The following is a 24,702-nucleotide window of genomic DNA, read 5'->3' on the forward strand; positions in this document are numbered from 1 at the left end:
AGGCGGCCCCGCGCCGCCCCCGCTGACCCGCGCCCGCGGCGGGAGGGGACGGCCCGCGCTCACCGCAGCGCAGCCCGGCCGCGGGCACCGAGCTCCGGGGCCATGCCGCGCCGCGGCCCCGGCGCAGCAGCGCTCCGGCCGGGCGGGGAGGAGGCAGGGCCGGCAGTGGGGGATTCCTGGCCCCCCAAAGGAGGTGGGGGAGGCGGGGGAGGGGAGGCGGGGGGGAGGGGAGGCTGAGCTCCCGGAGAAGGAGACGATCGCTCGCACAAAATCCTGCGTCCTCAAGCCGGCCCCGGCGGGCAGGGTATGTATCTGGGGAGCCCCCCCGCCCCGCTGCCCCCGCAGGGATGGGGGTCGAGGCTGGGGTCCGGGCGGCCGCCCCGGGCGGGAGAATCGCGCGCAGGGCCCGTTCCCGATGCGGGATCGGTGGAAGGCGGTGAGGTTCGACCGCCTCCCCCGGCTGGGGACCGAGGAGACGGGGGGGGGATGGGTCCGCCTGTGTTGCCGTGCGAGGGTCTGAAGCCCCCCCAGCCGCACCCCCCACCTACCCACCCCCAAGCGCGTCAGGGTTTTGCTTCTCCCAACCAAGCTTCCCCTTGGCTTCTTAAAAAAAAAAAATATATATAAATATATTTATATACACACATACACACATATATATACACATAACATCTATGCCCCAAAGCCAGAGAGAGTGAGGCAGGCGCGGGGGGAGCGAGGGGGGGAAGGGCTTTTCTGAGGATCGGGAGAGAGGCGGAGGGAGAGGCGCCGGGAGCCTCGCAGCATCCCGTGCCCCGGCCCCGCGGCGCTGCTGCCGCCGGCCGTGCGGAGCGCCTGCGGAGCAAGGTAAGGGCTGGCACCGCGCTCCGGGGACCCTGCGGGCCGCTCTCCCCGGCCGTGCGAGCGCTCGCTGGCGAGGGCAGAGCGGCCGCTGCCCAGCCGCCAAGTTACTTTGTTCGCAGAGTTGCCGCGGAGGCCGGGCTGGGAGCCCCGGGCGCCCCGGGCGCTGTCGCTCGCATCCCCGCGCCGTGCTCAGCGTCAACCGGGCAGCAGCGCCGAGGAAGCCCCCGTGGAAAAGCCGTGCGCGCCTTCCCCGATAGTCCCCTCGCACTCGCACAGCCGGGGGAAGGGGTGATGGAAGAGGAAGAACTTCCCTTTGTCGTAGGAGAGGATTGAGTGACCTCCAAAGTTTTGTTCCGGGAGGAAACCGCTCGAATAAGTTTGGTAGGATTCATGCCGATTTGCATGTGATTTATTGCGCTGTTATTTGGTATCCAGCACGCTTAAAGCAGTATAGCAGACCAAAACAAAAAAAAAAAAATAAGGTAAAAAGGTTGAGGACGTGTAATAGAGATTTCAGTTCTTTTCATTGCTTTCTTAGGATTAGCGTTTTCTATCTCGCATTTTCAGATGGGTAGTGTGGAGTACATTTATAAATGGGTGTGCTTGTCCGTGGGTAACACTGAGGGTACAGATGGGAAACGTGAAGAACTGGGCAGATTTTAAATGCTTCATTCTCTTTGGCGGAAGATCAATAGTTGAAGATTCCTGCTTGCACAGTCTGTTCCTTAACAATATTATCATTGAGAGATCTGCTGATAATGTATGGTATTGATAGCCATTGCAACTTCAGTTTAATGAATTTTGTGGTTAATTTAGACTAATGTAAAGGAGCTCCGGATATTCTGGATAAATTGATAACTAGGCATGATTATTAAACTTTGCATAATATTAGATTGTGATGAAGTGAACTCTCAGGTTTTCTAAGGTAAATATTTAAAATGCAAGGCTACATTTTAAAAGTGCCTATCTGAAATCAGACTACCAAAAAATCATGCATCTTTTGAGAAGACCAGTTATGGAGTCATTGGCAAATGACAATCTGTGTTGCACCTATTTGGAATAAACAGTTTTGTGATGCCAGACACTGTAAATTCTCTGGTAGTGTACTACAAAAATAGGGGGGTTGCTGATTTCTATTTGTATATAGATTTTCTTGAAATTATTAAATGCAGTAGTTTTCCCTTGTATCATATGTCTGTGAACTGATTAATATTAGTAACTACCCATAAAATTTCAATGCTCTGTTTAAACAGTTTTAGCTTGGCTCTTGGGGTTTGTTTCATTGTCTCAATCTATCTGAGACATCTTTAACAATCTTTAAAATTTCTTGCTTGTACACTATCCCCTCTATCTCCTTTCTTCTCTTCCTGATCTCCTGTGGTATAATTCATGGCAGAGTAACTGCAGAGAATACCTGTATATGTTTGTGTGAAGTAAAATGTCCATTTTAAAGATACACAAATGTTCTTGGTGGACAGGAGCCGTCCCCTCATGCCTTGTATGCAAACCTTCTGGGCTGCTATTAACAAGAGAGTTGCTTTGGTGTTAGTTTGTGATGCCAGACAACAAACATTAGAGAATGCAAAGATAAAGCTGGTGCTCTGATCTTTGTTTAAACAGGTCATGGTTTTTATTTAATGCTGCATGCTCATTATGGGAACTGTCAGCAGGAACGTAAAGCAGACTGGAGTTCTGATCTGGCATACATTCATAGATGACTCTGACATTGATGTTTCTGCTTCTTCACTTAATAGTTCATAGAATGTAGTGTAGTTTTTGGTCATATTTATTTAATTGAATGTACTATATGTACTATAAACCTCCTGCCAGGAGCCAAACATGTTCAGATCTGCTGCCTCAGGTGCAGTCCTCTTGACCTGAAGAGTTACGCTGAAGTGGACTTTTTTATTTAGTAGAACGAGTAAAAGTGTATAAAGAGATCATTGGTTTTTAAGTCAGCTTGAGCTCTGCCACTGAATTAGAAGGAAGGAGACTCAAATCCCCTGAAACCAGGTAACTGCTTAGTCAATTACCCAGTCAGTTTCTTTTTTTCAGACATATGGAAACAATATCAAATAGTAATTAGAAAGTGCATTCATAATTGAGAATTTTAATGCTTTTCATCCACGAGAACAGTTTTCATCTCAGTTGGTTAATAAACATAATACAAATAATCCAGTGCAGTCCATTTGATCCTTGCTGAATTTTGTTTTGAAGAATTCATACGGGATGTGCAAGGTAAGCTGAAGGAAAAGCTTTTTCACATGTTCAGTTACATGAAGGAATATTAGAATATTGCAACATACAGTATGAGCTTTCAAAATAAGACTCAGTGTAGCCCTGGAAACTTTAATTTGGGTGTTCTGGATCATACATCGGTTTGGGTTCTGTCATCATTTTCCACAGGTCAATTTCATCTGTCTGAGATGAATTCTAATTATTATTTCTAACTTAAAATCTCATTTTAAATCCTGGCTATTCTAGGTTATCTTTCAAAATATAAGCAAAGTTGGTTAATGTAAGACAGTTCTTTAAGGTTGCTGGATTGTTATCCTTTAACTTCCCATTAGAAAATCAACTTTTCAGTCAATGTAATTACAAATAAAATAGCATGAGAATGTGATGTTCAGGCAAGGTTGCAGAGTGACAGCCCCTGATAAGATCCATTGCAAAAAGTGGTAGAGCTGTTGCAGTGCTGGCTGTTTCCCTGCTTCTGCAGTAACCACCTCTGGAGTCAAAGCAGTTCATCCCTGGGCGCTGCTCACTGCTTGACCTCATTGTTGAGACTGTCAACAAGTGTGGCAGTTTTGCCATGCTTTGACAAGGCAGTGGGAATTGTATTAGGATCAACAATTAGCCATCGTGGTATATATGAGGCAACTTTCAGTCATAACTGATCTGGAATTCATTATACTAACCTAAACACAAAATGCTCAGTACCTTCCATTCAGTCACAATTTAAAATGCTATGATTTACTATGGGAGTAGAGGCTGAGTTCATAATATCATTTAAATATGCTGTATTCTGTATCAGTGAGGTAAGGGCTCGTCTTTACTGATTGAAAGGTGCAATGCAGAAATGCATTTCAACTGCAAGCATTAGCCATCACTTGTTACATATGTCTAATTTGTACATTTCTGCTAAAACCAAGAGTGTATCACTTTTCTTTGCAAGCCTACTTTTTATGTGGTGTGTCCTCTTCACCTTTTAAATTGAATTCCTCTGTCATGCAGTCAGTCCAGCTTCCCTTACGGCATCTAGGGTCTTGTCAGTGAACCAAAGACTGAAGCCAGCAGAGCAGCTGCACAAGTGGCATATGAAGGAGGAGATTGTGACTGATATTTTTGGTCGTTTTTTCCATGTTTTCCTAATTGGCTGTTTTGCACAAGCCTCCTTTTTTGCCGCTCTCGGAATCGCATTGCTGCGCTTGATGCGCTGTGGAACTCCAGCACCCTGCACGCCACTGGATTCCTTATCACCTTTTCCCTCCTCTCACCGACTCTTATCAGATGCCATCTTCTTCCCACTTGTGTCTTTTGTGATGCTAATCTTGCATTATTTTTTCCTAAAAGAAAATGGAAGGAACACAGTGTGCTGCCATTGCACTGATAATTCCTGTGCTACATTGTTTTCCTCCCATATCCTTTGTTGAGTTTCTGGAGGCTGTAATCTGGGGCAGAGACTGTTTTACTGTAGGGCTGTATCCAGCATCATTTGCTGCTGGATTTCACCTGGTCTGTGGACACTCATAATGTATTTGTAAAAGGATTATTTTGGCTTGGTGGGACAGCCCCTCTTCTGGTTCTTTGGTAGAAAAGCAAAACATTTCTGCTTGGAGGTTTTCTATGCTGTATCGCTGTTCTGAGTTTTGTCCCTCAACACTGTGTCCCTAATATGAGAGGATTTTGGTAAAAGTTTGACACCTTGCCTAATGTAGTGGGGATGGGGTAGATCAGAGTTTAGCTACTGACAGAGATTAACTGGCTTGTAACTTCAACAAGGACGACAATAAATGTCAATTTCAACACATATTAGTGGAAACTTCAGGTTTGTCAACATCAAAAAAAATGTTCAGATTTCACCATGTTGATCAAAAAAACAGAAGGGAAAAGAAAAAAATGTACAATGAGTTCGTTTCAGAATTTGGTTATTTTCCTCCCAGATATTTTTACATTTTGATCTCTGTTTACTTTCCATCCCCAAACTGTGTAGTTTTATTTTAGCTTTTTTTTTTTTTTTTTTTTTTTTTTTTTTTTGTGTCCCATGGAAATCTTTTTACCAGTGCAACTAAAATTTTTCAAGTGAGTGTTTCAAGCAGCCAGTGAATCAGCTGATGGGCAGAGCACAGTTCAGGGGCAGCCTTTCTTTATCTCACATGGACCACGTAGGGGGGCTCTTTGTGGACATGACTTCAGGTTGGGAGTGGTTGTTGACTGTTTTTTCCTTACAACAGTCCTGGAGGCAATACCTGGAAAAATAAAGGTAACAATCCCAGTGACTCCATCCCTGAACATGAATCAGATGACATGAAGGGTTTCAGTGGGATTGATGCAGCTAAATGAGGGAGAAGTGGAAACAGCAGAAATAATATGACAGCATAGTAAATTTTCAAAGTTTTGTGTATAAGAGAAAAAAATGTAGCTGTGAAAGATTTGCTTGTTTAATTTTATAATTTATCTCCAGGTCTTAGTAGAAAAAGAGACACTGATGCCAGAAGTAGTATCACTATAAATATATTTGCATGTGAGCTGTGTTCTACATCCCACCTTTGACATATGTGCTGGTACTTTGGCATTTCATTCATCTTGAACTACAGGGATGGATAGGCCACTTCTCTTCTGGGCTCTTGTCCTTTCAAGAGTTGTTAGCATCAGATTTCTCTCTGAAATCAGATGAGAATATTGGCAGTAGAAATGAATCCACAGCCAAGCAGGGCTGCTGCACAAAAAGGGAAGAGCCTGTCAATTTATTACACACAAATTCCACTGAAAGCAATTTGGATAAAGTGAGTGTCGCAGGCAAGTGGCTTTCACCCAGCAGGACTTGTACTAGGCTAGGAAGTGAGGATGTGGTCAGTTGTCACAAAAGAGTAAAGAATATGAACATTCTTCAATTTAAAATTAAACCAAACTGTGTCTTAAATATGTTTCAGTACTTAGTCTCCTCAGTAAATAATATTTTGAAAGATTCAGGAGTAGATGACATGCTCAAATTGCAAACTGAAATGTAGAATCAAACCCCCACAACCCTAATTTATTTCTGTTGGAATGTCCATTTTTTTGTAATTTCCCACATAACTTGTATTTTTAGCTATTTTCCTTTAGAATGAGTATTCTCATTTGAGGAATTCTAATTTTTCCTGAATGAATATATACACATGGTTTACAGTAACATAGCAGATTATATATTACTGCCAGAGACTAAGGCAAAAGTGAGAAATTATTTTTGTGGCTCTTAGATATTTATTTAAAATTTCCTTCCCTAGAGGTAATTACTTACATAGATTATCCACTCTGCAGGTATTTTTAGATAACTAAAGGTAGTATTGAGTGAAAATATTATATTTTTCAGGAAAAACATTTGGTTTTACTTAAAAAAGTATCCATTTAAATACTTCATTGAAATATTACAATGTTTTTATACATTCAGGCACTATCGTATGTAGGATTATAATAATGTGTTTAGCCTTGACAAATATTCAATCTGTTTGTAAATCTTAGAGCACTCCAGTATTTAAAACATATATTGGATATATGATAAAGCAGAATTTTAAGGTGGAAACAAAGCAGTATTATTAGGTTTTGTTGATTTTTCAAATTGAATAAATGAACAGTTTATTTGTATGGAGGAGAAATTGATTCAGAAAATTATACTTCTAATGAGCGAAAATAAAACTAAATTTTCATAAATAGAATATTCATTTACTGTATAGGTTTGGGAACTAAGTAAGGAAATGAGAAAAAGTAATTAAAAATCAAATTATCATTCAAAAAAAAACTGACAAAGAAGGTTTCTAAGTGGTAACTGCTTTAAATAAATACAGAATTGAATTTCTTAGGTAAATGTGCCATTTTTGTATTTTCTGAACTCAGTGTCTGCATGCTTTCCTGGATGCCTTGTCAGAACTTTGGTGTGCTGTAGGTACAGTATATTTTTGGATGAAACTTCATAGAAGTGGATGTTACCACATAATCCCAAAACCCAAATAATTTATCTCATTTCATACCTGCTGTGTCCATAGAATCTTTTTATTACAGTTAAAGCTCACAAGTATGTTCGTGTTCTTTATAAGAAAAATAATGAGAGAAACGTGCAGTATTCATGTTCGAGAGCAAAGGAAGTAACTAATTTGAAGAAAAAAAATTCAGTGCAGAGTTTTCTCATACTGTATGTGACAGGTCATTATAACCTGCAAAGGAGAGCAATGATGTGTGTTTTAGAATGGTGAGAGATAGCTTGGGGGATTTTGTTGCCTGTTTTTTTTCCTAATGCAGGTTAAGGTGGTTGGAATTACAGAGAAATAATAGGTATGTTTAAGTCACTGGTTGTTTCTTTTCCCATGTTAGAAACCAGATTGCTCAGTGCCCTGCAGATCTGCAGTTAACAAATATGTGAGATATATGATGAGGCACTGAAGTATTCATTGATATCTGAAATATGAGATTCTAAACAGAAGAGGACAAAAAGAGTAGGGTTTTGAGGCTTACAGGTAATTCAGAATTACGTTCCCTCGTTTTGCTTATATGGGTGGAAATAGCCATGACTTCCAGGGAAAAGATGGAGTCACAGAACTGAGTATTATTTGATTGATATCAAATTTAGATTTGCTAGCACAGAAATGTTTTCACCTCAGATGTTTTCTAAAAAGGCCTAGAAGTGCATTTAGTTTTGTTTATTGTTTTAAATGCAATGGGAAATGTTCCTATCTCTGACAAATCCTATTAATTTAGGAAGCCTAATGATTCCATCAGTAGAGGTGTGCATGATCAAACTTAAAATCCTCAAGTGTGTCCATGACATTTGACTGTGCTTCCATCCCTTTAAAGTCCTCATTTGTCAGGTGAGCACTCCAGACTGCCAAGGGGAAGCTCAGTGGTTTTGCTTTCCCAGGACCTGCATTCTGTTTCAGAAGATGAAGAGGAGGAAGAGGAAAGTGTATCTCTCTGGAAAGATTTTAACAGCAGTGTTATTTCCCTGGCTCATCCTTTCCGGCAGAGAAATGCCTTTTTAGGATTATTTCAATATTCATTTTCCAGTAGCAGAACTGAAGATAGCAGACTGATTTCATTGATTGGCCTCTATCTGAACTGTGTGAAATGGGTATTTTAGCAAAAACCCTTAGTATTTTCAGCCTATTTCTCAGAGTAAGTGTTGCTTTTCTAGTCTCAGTATGTTCACTTACTGGTGGTCAGTTTGTAACAAGCGTTTTCAGGAGTTAAAGCAAAAGCAGGAATTTGTGACGGTGGAGCTGATTATTGTAAAAATTTTGCTGTGACAGTTGTGATTTTGGGGGTTTAAATAAAGGGTCTACTTCCTCATGTAAGGGGTGATCTGACAGTTTATGAGGGGCACTGTAATATAGGGAAGACTTGGGTGCTTGTAAAAGCTCTTGAAAGAGTTTCTGCTTAGCAGTGTCCAAGACTTGCATGAGAAGCAAGTGTGTCACCATGCAGTCTATCACAAACTCTCAATGCTCCTCTTTAAGGTGCTTTACTGCTCTTGTCTTACTGGCTTTCCCTGAAAAAAATACAGCTTTGATGTTTCATAGCTGCATGGAAATGCCTCTTTTTTTTTTTTTTTTTTTTTTTTTTTTTTTACTACATTTTATTCTTTCATTGCCTCCCCAACATCAGCTTGAGAGGCTGGCTGAGCAAAATTAACATGTTTTCTGTAGCTGCCTCTTTGCCCCTGACCTTGGTACTGCCTGGAGTCCCAGCATTCTCTTCTCTCTTTGTCTCACTGGTGGTGGAAAATCTGGCAACTGCCCCTGTTCAGCTTCTTGCTGTGATGTGCTACAGTCACACTGTGCTTCTTGACCTTCAGATGTTTGCAGCTTAGCAAAGTTCAGTTCTCAACAGGGAACACCTTTATCGTTTTCTCCCAATTACTGACTTTTAAAAATTATTATTAAAATTATCATAATCAATATTTTATCTTGGTTTCTAATTATTATTTCAGTGACATCTGCTTGATCCATGTAGCTTCAATTCTGGATTCACATTGTGTGCTGCAGGAATTATTTTCAAGAAGTGTCGGTGGTGTTTTTAGACTTGAGACAAAGGGTGGATGATGGAGAGAACAGTGGGGCAGTGGAGTGAGATTTGGGAAGAGACAGTGGTCATGAGAGTGAACCTAGAATAAAGCAAAATATGTGAGTGGAGAAGTGAGATCAAAATAAAACATTGGCTTGAAATGAAAAAAAAAAAGATAAATAGGATGTATAAAAAGGCTGTGAAGTTCATCTAGATGGGGAAATATTTATGCTGGTGAGATATAACACCAGAAATTTCAGGCTGAAGAAGTAAAAAAAAATATAGAATCTTAATACAAAGATTTGTTTGAGGACCTCATAAAGTACTTAAATATATCTGGGTAGTCCTAGCTGCCTAGTCCAGTAATTCTTTAGGAGAGGTGTTTCAGTGCTCACAGTTTATATCCTGATGTGAAGCCTTCTGAAGGCTGGAGCAGTGTCCATTACACATAGTGGACTTTGGCGCCCATTTGAACACACGCTGGAGAAAACAGCAGGAAATTAATGTACAGAGAACATTCCTGCCTTCTGTAAGAAGATGGCTTAGCTGATTTAATAGCTTTTTCTCAGTCTGTGATTCCAACAGCCAGGTTTGTGATATTTATTTTAGTATTCATGTTCTTGCAGTCCTTTTTACATTTCTCTGTTTTTCCCTGGCAGACATCCCGCAGCTCCATAAGTCTGGGGGAAGAGGATGGTTAGCATGTTGTTGCTGTGGGGATTTGAGTCTTAACTCTCTGTGTTGTTAATGCTGGGCATATAATTTTAAAACTTGCATGCTGCAGAAGCAGATAATTATTTCCCTGCTGCATTTTATACTGTGGTTTGGGAAAGCAATACATGTCAGAATATTAAAAGAAAGGAAAAGTTACAATTTGGGGAACTATTGGAAATGGAAAGAGAAAGAGGGGAGTAATGGGTGTCAGTCTGGTTATCAGTCAAGCTGGAAGGAGACAGCTTGTTCTGTCGAACACCAAGAATGTCAGTAGTCAGCCAATCACTTATGCAGGAAGAAAACCATAGACTGAAAGGTAAGGTTCAAAGACATCTGTGTATGTTTCTGAAATGAGCTTGAAATCAGCTTGATACCGAATTATCAGCTTGATACTGAATTATGCTTACTGATCCTGTGTGTTACATAGATGATTTCTGTTTAGCACAGGGCATTCAGGGCATTTCAGTGACTGCTGTTCTTTTTTTTTTCTTTTTTTTTTTAAGATCTTTTCTTCCCTCTCCTCTCCTCTCCTCTCCTCTCCTCTCCTCTCCTCTCCTCTCCTCTCCTCTCCTCTCCTCTCCTCTCCTCTCCTCTCCTCTCCTCTCCTCTCCTCTCCTCTCCTCTCCTCTCCTCTCCTCTCCTCTCCTCTCCTCTCCTCTCCTCTCCTCTCCTCTCCTCTCCTCTCCTCTCCTCTCCTCTCCTCTCCTCTCCTCTCCTCTCCTCTCCTCTCCTCTCCTCTCCTCTCCTCTCCTCTCCTCCCTCCCTCCCCCCCTCCCTCTCCCCTCCCCTCCCCTCCCCTCCCTCCCTCCCTCCCCTCCCCTCCCTTCCCACAACTTCCCTTCCCTTTCCACCTTGTTTTATGGTTTTTATGTGTCCAGGGTTGGCACTGAGTGACTGTCACTGAGCAGAAGACTCAATATACCGTTGCATTTTTTTCCCCTTCCTTTTTTTTTTTTTTTTTTTTTAATCAAAGGAAACAGGTTGTCTTCCCATTTTTCACCTGCATATAGGATAAACATTTTGCTGGGTGTTAGCTGCCATTCTCTCAGGCTGGCCACATGGTGTGTGGTTCACTCACTCTCCGTGGGCAAGGGTGGATTCCCTGCTTAAAAGAGCTCTCCAGCACTAAGGGTGTGTCAAGTGGGGTAGTGGATGTGTTTCTGTTCCCCAAAAAACTTGTCTTTTGAGTTAAATTGTGTTGGTACATGCCATTCCACTAACCCAGAAAGGGGAAGAGAGCCAAAGGGTGGACATTGGGGTACATGCAGGTTTATCTGCAGCAGACTTGACATCTGACTTGTGACAAGCTGTGAAGGACAGAAGCCAAAGAGCAGACTGACAGAAGCTGTTTCCTCAGCTGCTGTGAGCTCCTGAGAGCTTCCCAAGGCTAAAGGGAGATTCTAGGTCCCTAAGGCAGTGCCTTAACTCCTTTGAAACCCTGGTTCAGTTGTGCACAATCCCCAAATTGTAAAAAAAAAGGCTGTGTTTTTGAGGTAGTTTGAAATCCTTATGTGGAGGTGTGGAATCATAAATTATTTCTCTTACTGGAGAATATTTCTAGAGGTCTAATAGTTTCTTTCAAACAGAAGTAGGTTCACTTAGAACAGTTTGCCCCCTATAAAATCTCTGACCTTGACTATTCAAACTTCTTTACAAATGCATCATTTAATACAGGAAGCTCCTTAGGGAAGGTTCTTCACATCTGCTGTCATAATTTCTTATTTCCTAAATGCAGCAATTTATACTTGATTATTCTTACAAGGATTGTGCCTCCCTTCCCTCCCCCTGCTCTGGCACATTCCTTTGTGCTGCTGCTTCTTCTGCAGCCTGAACTCAGCATCTGAGAGTGTTTGAAATCCCAAATTTTCTTTGTTGTTATTCTAGCATTTCCTTACCACTCCGTTCTAGGGGAGGGCATGTAGGAATCTGCTCCTTTATTCTGAGGCTGTTTCGCTGTGGCTTGTTAGTGAGAGCAAGTTGTCATCATCTTACAGCCATTCAGCCAGTAACAAAAACCAAGCTGAATCTTTCATTTGGGCTTCCTGAGAACAAGATTTTGCCAAACAAAAATACTCTGCCACTTCTTGGAGCACTTAACATCTGCGGTAGTTAAGCAGAGGGCAGCAGCCCAGATTTTTAAAGATGCTTAAGTGCTTTACTGCCACTAAACTGAATTGGAGCTAAGTACTTGTAAATAGCTTTAAAAATCTGAGTGACTGTGAAGGCCTCCCTCAGCCATCACTCTCGGCAGTGGTCCCTTCAGAATGGCAGAAAGGCACATCGGCATGGTCACAGAAAATATTTCTAGTCCTGCTCTCCAAAAATCTGCATATTAAGTGAATTGTTGCAGTCTAGCATGGCTTTTCATGAAATATGTCTTTGAATCAGATTTCTTGTATTCCCTTGAAGAAAAGAGCCCCTGCTTGCATGAAAGTCAATATTTAAGTCAGACAACTTTTAAAAAGAATGCAAAGTTATACTGTAAAAATACCCACCTTTATAGCTTATAATCCATTTTTTATTAAAACTGGGAAATAAGAGTAAAATTCACATTTAAATTACTTTCTGCTGTTTCCAGGGGATACTCTTTGCATTCTAGTTGGTTTCACATTGTTCTTCCCCTACCCATTTTTGGTACTGCTGTTCTAGACTTGCATAACCTTTGGGGGAAAAATTATTCCCAAACATAAAACCTGCAGGGATTTTACATTTTTTAATATTTAGTAACTTTTAACTGTGTGTTACCCTTGGAATCACTCTGTTTTCCTGTGAATTCAGAATGCTGGGCTAGTCCTGACTGGAAATTATTTGAAGAAGGGAGCCCTTTCTATATATGTCCTTCACTCAAGGAGTTGTGTGCTCCTCAAGGAGTTCCTTCAGTGATGCTATAAAACCAGGATTGAGTGCACAGAAAGCCATTCACTCTTCTGTTGATGTAAAGAACAGGCACTTGCAAAGCTTCTCTCTAATGTCACAGAGTTTGGGAAAATTTAGTTAAACTAGTTCCTGTTCAATTTACTTGCATTTGAGTGCTGTGCATAGTCATGTATTCCATTTCAGGTTTGGTGGGGGTTTTCTGAGGGAGGATGGGGAATAAAACTTCATCAGTTCTATGAAAAGAAAACAAAGAATGTGAACGATTGTATTGGAAAAATATTGGAATTGATGTGGCTTGGACTTATCTTTTGGGTTTGGATTGAAAGTCTGAAACACTTGAGCTATGTTCTTGTTATAAATGAATGAGCCAATTTGATTAAAAAGGAGAATTTAGTCCATAATTAAAATACAATTGTAAAAAGGCCTCAAGCAAAGATCACATTGGTGCTGAACCAGGCTAACAGCATTGGGTGCGACAGGGGGGCTACTATGGCTACTCTCCTCTGTGCCTCACGGAGAGACAGCTCTCACAAAGTCGTTTTTATACATTTCTAAGTGTAACGAGTTTACTTTTACTCCGTGCTTCCCACCCCTAGTAAAGCACGTTCACCAGGTTGCTGACTAGAGAAGTTTGTGTACTTTGAGCAGTCTGTCTCCGTCCCTCCACCTTCCCCTCCCGTTCCGCACAGCCCTCGTGCCAGAGGAAGTGCTGACAGTGACGCTGCGTGTCTCCCTGTGCCGCAGGTGTTTGCGAGGGCAGCGTGCTGGCCGGGCCGGGGGCTGCCATGCTGCTGGCCCCTGCAGCAGGCAGATAGCAGAGATGGCGGCCTGAGGGCGCCGGGCCCGCGCGCAGACATGGCCTTCGCCCAGTCCCACATCATGGCGGCCAGGAGGCACCAGCACAGCCGGCTCATCATCGAGGTGGATGAGTACAGCTCCAACCCCACACAGGCTTTCACGTTCTACAACATTAACCAGGGACGCTTCCAGCCCCCGCATGTGCAAATGTAAGTATTATAGTGCTGTTATTGCTCCGGCACAGCCTTCGGATTATGGTTATTGCCTTGTCGATGTGGTATTCCATGGACCAGTCACAAAGAATTCAAGGAACGCTGTTTTGCCGCCTTTCTAATAATATTTACTATAATGACAAGAAATCAGGCCATTTGAAAAGTACTTTGTTAAAAGATGGGAGAAAGATTCTCTCACTGGTGTAAGTGTAATACATAGTACTTAGGTATTGAAAAGAGAAATAAAAAACAAGTGGTGGCAATAAACCGCGAGATGATACAAGAATGATACTTTCTGCAGTCTTAATAACTAACGTTTGTTTGCTTTGTGCACTTGCATATTGATGTACGTGGTTGCTGAACATATCAAGCCTGGATCTGTACAGCACACATTCTGGTTGGTTAGTTATTTTGCAACTGCATATAAGGGAAAAATCATATAAATACATAAAATACTGTGGGCATCCATCCGAAAACTTACTTTCCAAAAGTGCCAAGTGCTTAAAGAGTAATTAAAATAATGTGTTTGTTTCTGACTTCTTATATAATGACAACATCAGTAAAATTAACTGCTCTAGATGATTTACTTGTAACGTAAAGTGGAGAATTATAATTACAAAATGAAACCTGCCATAAAGTTTAAAGCCAGAAGGAAGAGCAAAACAGTAAAGCTATTACAAATAAATTAAGTATAAAATTCTACTGTAAAATATTTTTATAGGGAATGAAAATGTCTGCACCATTTTATTGTGTATATTAAAGAGAGAAGCAGCCTTATCTTTAGATCAGATGGCTGGTTTTAATTTTTTAAAGAGAACCCTTTTCGTTTAGGAAGACTGAACAAATAGTCACCTGATTTACATTTTGCGTATTTAATATGATTTGATAACTTAAAAGTGTAGGTCATGATTTCTGCAGTTAAAAAACTCAGCACTTGTGACTGGTAGAAAGCTGTGTGTCTATTTAGTGAATGCTTTTTTGGCATAAATTAGATTATATAAAAAAATCTGATGACTAACATATATATCAAGATGGTGAGCAAACACTTGGTTTTTGGGGGCAGTATATTATGGTCTGTGTTGGGGTTTTTTAGATCCTACTGAAATGCAAACAGTAAAATGAGTTGAGTGTTAGCACTGGGAAACATCTTTTGTTTATAGAGCTGGCAAATGGTAGAAAAAGTACAAACAAACAAATGTGGGTTCTGAAATACTTTTACAAATGAAAATGCCAAATGCAGGTTGCCTGATTTGTTGAGGCTTAGCTATTCTTTGTGAATATTCAGACAGCTCCTGGACACTCAGAAGTCTGTTTCCTGATCTTAAAAGCTAAATGTTTTTCACTGGACTGAAAATAAGTTATTTATTAGTATTCACTTGGCTCTCAACAATATGCTGCTTAAAGTTCTAACCAGTAAGAAATCATGGTATGGGAGGCTTAGGCAGTCAACTACATGATCGAAACCCAGCACCCAAGCAAGGAGTTGAAAATAAGATATCCTTAGAAAATAGTTTCTCAGAAGAGTTTAGCAATCTCTCATGAGTGATTAATACTATTGAAGAAGCTTGTGCAAATAGAAAAACTGGCCAAATCAATTGAAACATGTACCACAATCTGACCTACGCTTTCTCTTTGTACAGAAATAGTAAATAATGTTTCTGAATACCAGCAGGATTGCTTTTTCTTCCTACCAGTGAACAGAATAGTAACAAAGAAGGGAAAAGTAGACATAAAAAGGGTGACAAAAGCACCTTTTATTCACATGATTGTTGTGGGTGAAATCCTAGCCCTGCTTCTGTGCATGCAAGTTTTGTCCTTAACTTCAGGGAGGTGAAGGCTTTGTGCATGGTTCAAAATACCTCCATTAGTGATGTTGCAGACAATCAGCAACATTTCACACAGACCTGTTAACATCTGAACTCTCAGTAAACTACTTTAACCATGGGTGAGGGGGAGCTGAGGGTTGTATGCTCCTTTTCTTCTGCTCTTCCTTGGTCTTCTGTGCAGGTTTGGATTTCTTATTTGATGTTTTAGCTCCCAGAACATGCTGACAGCCCTTTCTAGACCTGTCGTAGTCTGGCATCCCTGTGCTTGTGAGATGACTGGGTTGCCTCTGACAAGGAAGATGGTAAATTCTGCCAGTGTTTTCAAGTCCATCAGTCATTTCTGGAAAGTGCCTGTCTCACTCCTTCCTGAAGTACTGAAATCTAGGGTATAAACTAACCTCTAGAAGTGTTTTTGCTCTGAGATGTTTCAACTTCACTTTTCAGTTTCTCTGCAAGTTTTCCTTCTGATCTAAAGAAAAACAAAAGCATTTGCACAAAAATAATCAGCAGATCTGTATTCCTCTGCTCATGCTGCAAGCTGTGCATTGGGTGTTGGTGTGACAGCTGCTGTGGGAATGCGTTACACAAGAATATGGGGATCGAGCCTTCAGAAATTATTTCCAGTAATACAACTTAGATGAGTTTGTGAAACTTGACATATGCTTTTACCTATATATGGTCTCAGTGCATGCATATCACTTTAACATGAGAAATCTGCATCTCATTTATTTGGGTGGTTTTTTTTATATTGATGCCTTTTCCCCACGAAAATTCTCTGGCCTATTGCAGAGAATTTAAAAGTTACACATACCTCAGCAACCAGGAAAATTCTGTCCACACCTTCCCCATCTCCATCCAAAGCATGTGCATTATATGCTGCATGGGGTTGCCATGGTAAGTCTGCTGTTCTTTCCACACAGCTTCCTATGTGAAACATACACTGCTTCCTAGCACCCGGCTCACTGCTGTGCTGAGCTTTAAAAGATTTCTGAAGGAGAAGCTGTACCTGCTTTAAAGGCTACCCTAGCATGAAAAGACAAAGAGTGGTGTTTTAGACCAGTCCATATCCTTCTGTTTGCCAAGGCAGTATCCATGATTTAAAGCTGGCTCAGTAATGCCATCTGTAACTCGCTTTGGGAAGTGTTGGGCAGGGAGAGCAATAATTCAGTTTACTGCGCTGGTGTTTAATCCTTTTAGCTTGAACAGCTACAGTGATAGCCAAGGTCAGCCCCTCAATCATTTTTATCCAACTTTCCTGGTTCATTTTGTGAACTGACTGCACTATCCTTCACCCAGCTCCCACCTGAGGGCAAATCCTCACCTCCCAGTCGGAGCCCCACCATTCACCACCCACATTCCTCTGCACTCCTGCTGCCTCCCCTGGAGCCTGCCCTGTGAAGCTCTCTCCTCCTCCAAAACAGAGGCATTTTTAACATCTCAGCTCTTTCCTTCATCTGCCCTTCCCCACATGCCCTACACAAGGTGTTTCCAGCTGCTTGGAGTCCAAGCACTGCACTTTTTGCCACCCAAATTTTGGAGTTCCCACTGCATCCCTGCTTACTTATGCCCCTGGCATGTAGTTCATCAGGTAGGATTTGATCACAGCTGGGTTTACCCCTCAGAAAGTATTCAACTACTTTCTGCTTAAAACCTGAACTTCAGAAAGACAGCCTTAAGGTGTTTGTACAAAAAAGCTGCTCCTCCAGCAGCCTTTACAATACAAAACAATATAGAGTTTTGCTATAAAAACCCCAATATTTCTTCTTCCTATGTGGCAAAGATACAAAATAATTGATTCATACTCTGGTTTTCTAGTTACATTGTAGAAAATGCTAAGAACTTTTTCTGTATTTAACAAGGTTTTAGATTTGTTCCTCACCCTATCACTTATCCTGGGAAGTTGTCAAAGCCACCTCAGTTTATCTGCTTATGAATTTCATAGATTTTTTGACACAGGGAAAAGGCTGAGTGATTAAATATTATTATCTTACACCTTTTAAGCTCTAAAATGCTTTTTGAAAATTTACCTAGTAAACAGAAGTAGTATTATTAAAAGAAAATATCTCTGTAATTTTTTCCCCTGAGTTTGTTTATGTAAAAGTAAGCTCCTGAATTAAAGCACAACCAGCAAGGGATAGAAATATGTACTGTATACTGCAACAGGGAGCAAAACTAATTTTATTTGCCCTTTCAAAAGAAATGTTGTAAAAGTAAAATAGTTCGTAACATTTCTGTATATCTCTCTGGTTTCTAGTGACATTAATATAACTCTTGCATCTCTTGCTTTTTGATTTTTTTCCACCAGAATTCCCTAACTGGAGTAGCAGATACAGTATAGCTGCATATAGATAGATTTGCTTCCATGTACTCAAACAAAATATGGATTGAGGTTAAAAAGATTGATTTGAAAACAAGTATTCCTTCTATGGCAGAGGGGTGTTCTCTGATTTCCTCTTGTAAAATATAAGTGAGTCTCATCAAACTGGGTCAGATCTTCTAGTTTCTTCAGCTTTGAATGTAGAGATTGGGTTCTGAACAATGCTGCCTCACCCCTCACAGCATCTGATTTCATTTAGTGTAATTAAGCCCAGAAAGTCGTCACTTTGTCCTGACAATAGTCAGGCTTTAACATACATTTACAGCTGTTAGGAGAGTTTTAATGTTGCTTTGCATTAACACACTGAAACATATCTCCAAAATGTGTTAATTAAATTTGCTCAAATTGAGTAACTTGCAGAAAAGAAGTTATAATTAGGAAAAAAAAGCATCTAAATGTATTTATGTATCTAAAATAAATCTTTTTCCTGTGTACAGTGTAATCATATTTAAACAATGAAATGGGATAGTACTTTTCCTTTGAAAATGGCAATACCTTTTATTTATTTGTATTTGTGTCAGAGTTACTGCTAGAGTCCAATCTTTTTTCCTTAATCTCTTTAAATTAATCTATCTACCCAACAAATACTGCAAATGTTGTGATGTGAACATCAAGAATTTTTACACCTCCCATTAGTGTTAGGTTTGTTTTAACAAATCCTTCCATCAGGCAGATTTAGAAATCTGTGTACTCTTTTGTAAAGGTAAAAAAGTAGTGTCAGAATTGCAAAGCAGACACTAAGGAGTAGGTAAATACTTTATAACCTTGTTATGATGCGTTTCCTGCAGGGTTGATCCGGTGCCCCATGACGCTCCGAAGCCTCCAGGATATACACGATTTGTCTGTATTTCTGATACTCACTCAAGAACTGATCCCATCCAAATGCCATATGGAGATGTGCTAATACATGCTGGTGATTTTACTGAGCTGGGGCTTCCTAGTGAAGTAAAAAAATTCAACGAGTGGCTAGGTAGGTATTGAATTCTGTGTGGATTCGACAGTAAATTTGTTTACTGATTGTATCTGCCCCTTCTGCCTCCCAGTTAAAAACCATCACACACTCAGAAATCATGAATATTAATTTGACTTTTAAATTTGAATGGCAGTGAGCAGAAATCAGATTTTTTTTCCTTAGATTCAACAAATATTTTTGCATTTTTCCAACTGAGCAAATAGGATTTGTGAGACTATTCATCTGTTCTGCCTTCACACTCTCAAGTGTACATTAAGCAACTTCTTGGTGTTAGCAACAATTGAAGTCAGGAGGCTTTAATGATTTGCATAAAACCTCTTGAATACATTGTTACAGCTTTGCTGCTTCCCCTAAAAAGTTGTTGTGACTGAAAACATTTTTCTGTTTAACCCCAGAGGGCTCATAGGTTTGAGGATTTTTTTTATATCTGAGGCTCAGCTGCACCACAGAGATGAATTCTGAACAAAGCAAACCCTGTGTGCCTGTGGTTGCTGCCTTGGATGTAGCAGACCAGATGTAGATGCCTTCTGTAGGCAACTTTTGGCATTGCTAACTGAAATTCTGTTCCACTGGGCAAGAGAGTGATGATTTACATGTGCTTCTGCAATGTTTTGTATATGGTAAAAAAAAAAATAAATTAAAATTGGAAAGCATGCACTGTATCCAGACAAAAACCCTCATCAGTGCTGTTCTTGCAGCATTGCAGATACCTTAATTTAGAATAAAAGTGGCTTCTGGATTTTAGGACTTCATTAATTAAAAAAAGGTGAGAGGGAATGAAGGAGTTGGAGAGTGAAAGTACACAGTTTAAACAGATTTCAAGTTTTTGTGTTAATTTTCTTTCTTGTAGTTGATATTTTTGCATTTTTTTCCTTTTCTTTTTTTTTTTTTTTGCTACATATTGCAGCAATCCTCTAGGAAGGCACAAAGCAGACAGATGCATGTAAGCTGAAATGGAATTTAAAAAGGAAAGTCAGGACTTCACAATTTAAACAAATATTTACTAGCAAATAATTATTAGCAAGGCTGATAAATATTTATTTGAGCTCAGGAACCCAATAATATGCCCCGCATGGAACAATTGTTTTTTTCTGTGACTATGAAGGTAGAAACAGCAAATGGAATAATTGATATAGAGCCATCAACTCTGTCTCTGCACCCAAATGGAACAGGTTGGTTATAAAACAGCAAGTTTTGACCCTATTTTGTAGGTCTTTACCATGTATTATAGTAACGTGCTGAAAATAGCATTTACAAATTATTCAAACCATATGGTTACCCCTTCTAAATAATCCTGATTTTATTTATCTGCTGGTGTGGGAAGAGAAGTGCTTTGGGATATTGCTGGTGAGCAAGGATGGGGCTGTGCTCATTGCTTGCTGCAATTGGAGTTTTTGTCTCCAGTTCTCCATCTGCCTCCCTGCTGGTCACAGCTGTACCGTGTTCTGAAGATGTCTGTAAGCTGAAATCCTCTCAGAATGGTAGGAAGATTTCCCAAGGCATTTCTGTGATGTTCTCTTCATCATTTTTATTCCAAAAAAAAAGGGCTTAATTTTCTGACTTTTCAGGCATGCTTCCAATTTCATGGTAGTGTGCGCTTGGGAAAAGGTGATCTTGGTGTTTGGAGTTATATTTTTGCAAGAGCAAAAGATTTGAGATACAGGAAGGTAGCAAGTTAAAAGGTTTTTGTTTCTTGGCAATTTAAAATAAAGATTTAACTTAAATTTTTAATAAAGTTTTTGTTTGGTTGTTTATCAACCAGTTTATCAACTCTTGAATATACTGAGTGTTCACAAAACCTGCAGTAAATGGCAGAATGGTTAAAAGCATCCCCATTGAGAAGGAATTTCAGAAGGTTTTGCTGATTGTCCATTTTTTTGTGAAGGCGTTAGTCTCCAACAGCTTTGATTTTTCTAGATAGCTGCTTCCAGTACCTTCCATAATTTTGCAGCTAATCCAACCTTCTCCTTTTTCCTTAATATTTTACTGGTTTCTTGAGAAAGTAACTGACAGATTCTGGCACCAACTTTTCCTCCAGTGACATTCTTCCTTGCTGCTGCCAGATTTCCCTGTTTATTCCTTCATGTACAAGGCTCACTTTCCCACTTCTTTGTTAATCCGTGTCTCCTGCTGTCCTTAGATTACAACTTTGTTTTTGCCTTGCAATAAACACCAGGTTTGGTACAGCTTCCCTTGATCTCAGCTTCCCCTCAAGCACGAGATACAAACCCTCCTTCTGCTTTTTCTCCAAATCTCTATGTGCATCACTGATTCCCACCTTTCAGTTTTCAGTTCTGCCATACCCTCTTGGGTCTGTGCCACTCTGATCTCTCTGTTTCATCTTTCCAGATGAACTCGCCCTTCAGCAAGTTCAGATTTTATCTTTGCGCTTTACACAAAACTCCTGTGCCTGTCTGATGGAAAATTTATTTTACATTACCATCATTACTTTCCATGGGCCTTATGGTTCTATCAAGCACATGCTCAAGTGTTGTGCTAATAGAGGCACATTGGCTGGATGAGTCATCCCCTAAAATCTGTTCTCTTTTTCTGACTGTCCCTGGTTCCCAGGAAGGCCGCTACCAGCTCGGTAACGGCGCTTACGATCCCAGAATTGTCCCTGCCTGGGGCTGGTACCCAGGTCCTCTGTTTTGGCAGCCCTTTAGTCACCAAGTTTTATACTTCTGACCCCTAAAGCCCTCTAGTTCATTTCAGTTTGGTCTTTCTGGTGATTAATTGCTTTCTGTCATGTGTGTTTTTCTCTAAGCCCTTTCTCAGGGAGAGAGTTGAGGTTTCACTAGGGCTGGCTTGGTGTCTAATGCTGTGGAAGAGATAAAATGTTGGTGATCACTGTCTGGGCTTATTTTCCCAGCCTTCTCTGGTAGGCAGTCCAGCATTACTTTTAATTTAATACATAGATTTTTCTTCTCTGAGTTTTTTAATTGCATTTTGGGTCTGTGCAAAGTTTGAGCACAGACACAGTTTTGCAGCAGAGTTCCAGAATAAGCACAGTTCATCCCTGTGCTGTCATAACAGGGATGTTGAGATGAACTGTGCTTATTCTGAACCTGTCACCTACTAGTTTCATTTGGTATTTCCTAATACTGGAAGAGGCAAGAGAAAAAATTTATCAATTCTTTATTCAGCTTAAAAATTTTTAGGCTCTTTCCATATCTGCCCCTAAGATATTTTTCAGGCTGAAGATTGTTCAGAAGTCCTTAAATGCCTTTGATCATCTGTGTCACTCTTTGTACCTCTTTGTTCCACATCCTTATAAAAAGAGTAAGACCAGAACTGCATATGTTCTGAGAACACTACAGATTTATTCCCTGCACAATGAAATTTCCTAGTTCTCTTTTCCTTTTTGGTCTTGTGGATTATTCCGTTTTTAACAGAACAATGAGATGGCATTTTTCAGGGTAACTTAGGAAATTAAGGGAATAGAGGATGAATAGTCAGTTTACAAAGCATACAAACAGTGCCAACCTGCTCATTGCCCTCCCTTCTTTTTGTCTGAATAGACCCTTCTCCTGTTACCATATCTCAACTTTTTTCTTTTTTTATCTAGTTTGTTCTCTTACTGTATTTTTCTTCCAAATTTAAAAATTCAGTTTTGGAGAACCAGAATAAGATGAAGTACAAGGTATGTTTTATGGTAGGAATGAACAGAAGGCCAAGAATCCAGGGAAACTTTCTGATGATTTTTAAGAATGCATGGTATGACTTTGAATGTGTGCTAATTTTCCAGCATGTTCAGGAGATTTTAATGATAACATTTCAAACAGACAAAAATAATCTGCAGCTTCTTCATTATTTTGGGTTTTGTTATTTATTCCCTTCCTTACCTGCATGTCAATCAAACATGTTGTAGGACAAATACAAAGACATATGTCCTGCCTTAGTACACTCATCAAATACTGACTCCAAAACCATCTCTATTTTTTATCTCCTATATTGCTGGCACTGAAAATTGCCTGCTTGGCTCAGTTGCTCATGTAATTCCCTTTGCTCAAGCCTGTAATATCATTTCCAAATTGTGTATGCTCCAGGACCCGCTGTCACTTTGAGCTTGTGGGTTACTTTCCTGGAAATTTAACTAAATAGCTGATCTGTGGTATAAGCTGCAACACATACTTCCATCTTTTCTCTGAGAATTCTCTTCTGTGCATGGATCAGGAAGATTACTTAAACTAACACATTGTGTAATATATATTGTTTCAGTGTGTTTGCTTGAGATTTTCCAATTTCTAAGACAGACTTTCTATTTCAGATTCAAGTTCAAGGTAAATTAGAAATAAAAAAAGAGAAAGTGACTTGCAGTTGTAATGGAAAACAATAATTAGCTCTTCAGAGTATTTTCCTGAAAATATTATTACATGTTGTACACACACAAACACAGACAAAAAAAAGGATTACATTATTTGACATACATTTCAGAAGTTAACCTAGGAAAACTCAGCACAAAGGATAAGATTTTTTTTCAGGCTAAAAAATAATTTAGAGTGAAGATGTCTACCAATTGTAATAATTAGCATTACTAGAACATTACCTGTTTCTAGAATTAGATTGTATTTGATCTAAACTTGTAGTATTAGATTCTGTAGACAGAATCAGAGATTTGTTAATAAATATCATCTCTACTTTTTAAAGGTTTTGAAAAAAGATCTTCAGAAAAACTTGTGGTCACTAGGCTTAGCTTTACTTTTGTTTTACTGCTCAGCTTTGCAAAATGATTGTAATTCTTTTTCTTCCTCTCTTAACAGGTATATTTTTAAGTTCAGCAATACTGACATTTAAACCAGATTAAAACATGTTGAAGATGAAAAAAATCAGCTTCAGAGCAGCAAAAGGAATTAGAATTTATATACTGTAGTCATGCCATTTTGACCATCAATAATTACACTATTTTTATGTTAATGTAGAAACCCCTTGAAAGAAGTATTTAAGCATTAATTATCTATTTACAAAAGAATGGCTTTGGAAATGCAGTGAAAAACATTGAGCTGTGCAGGGATTCAGAATAGATGTCAGTTTTAAAAGACTGAAAGCAAATGTTGGTTTTTACTGCTGTTCTTAAATGTATGGTGCCTTGATGCATTTATACATCCAAGGCTCAGACACAGAAAATTGCACTGCAGTGCACTCTCCCAGTATTTCTCCAGTTCTGGGGAGTTAGGATGTCCTAGGAACTTCAGAATATTAAACTGGCTTCTGTGAGGAATATTTAAGTTGCATCCCTGTATTGGGAAGATGATCCAAAGGAACTTTTTTCCACATAGACTTCCTGTGCCAGTGGTGAGAAGCTGTAGAGGTGATAGGTGCTGAAGCATTGTTCCTTCATTTCCAACTTCCAAACCCATGAGCTTCTGGGAGATGTCTTGAACTTTGTACTAATATTGAGCTTGCCTCCTTCCACTTATGCATTGAAAAGTACCCAAACTCCAGGATTCTGAGTCTGAGGTTTCATAAACACCGAGATCCCTGACCCTTCAAATGAGCAAGTGAATAAAAATACCTAGTCTTATCCCAGACTAGCAGACAAGGGCAGCTTTAGGAAGGCAGTGTGGCCCAGAAGTGAACAACCCCAGAACTGGAAAGATCTGGGATGTGAGTCTGTGAACTGTCATTGCCTCTGGCAGAGAGATTTGAAAGAGCCTGAGGAAGACAGGCAACCAAATTCTAGTTAGTCATCTTCAGATTTGACAGCCTCTTTATTTTTCCCCCTTGTGAAATTGTGAAAATGATGCTTGATCCACCTACTACATGAATGTGTTGGAGGATTAATTATTCTCAGCACAGCACTTTGAACACCTATTGTGCAGCACTGTA

The 24,702-nt window shown here is 40.0% G+C and overlaps 1 protein-coding gene across 4 annotated transcripts in view; it reads left to right on the forward strand.

Moving 5' to 3' along the window:
- Positions 1–227: 227 nt before the first annotated feature.
- MPPED1 (metallophosphoesterase domain containing 1) overlaps positions 228–24,702 on the forward strand; it is a 60,160-nt gene continuing 35,685 nt past the window's right edge. Inside the window, exons 1-4 of one of the 4 annotated variants that reach the window (XM_064701747.1) lie at positions 827–846; positions 963–1,224; positions 13,432–13,694; positions 18,689–18,870. In XM_064701747.1, the coding sequence (XP_064557817.1) occupies positions 13,543–13,694; positions 18,689–18,870 (334 nt within the window). In that variant the 5' untranslated portion in view covers positions 827–846; positions 963–1,224; positions 13,432–13,542. Of the gene's footprint in view, positions 305–750; positions 847–922; positions 1,225–13,431; positions 13,695–18,688; positions 18,871–24,702 lie in introns of those variants that run through there. The other 3 variants (XM_064701744.1, XM_064701745.1, XM_064701746.1) reach the window with 3 other exon arrangements.

Source organism: Zonotrichia leucophrys, chromosome 1A (assembly GCF_028769735.1).
Source record: "Zonotrichia leucophrys gambelii isolate GWCS_2022_RI chromosome 1A, RI_Zleu_2.0, whole genome shotgun sequence".
Classification (NCBI taxonomy): domain Eukaryota; kingdom Metazoa; phylum Chordata; class Aves; order Passeriformes; family Passerellidae; genus Zonotrichia; species Zonotrichia leucophrys.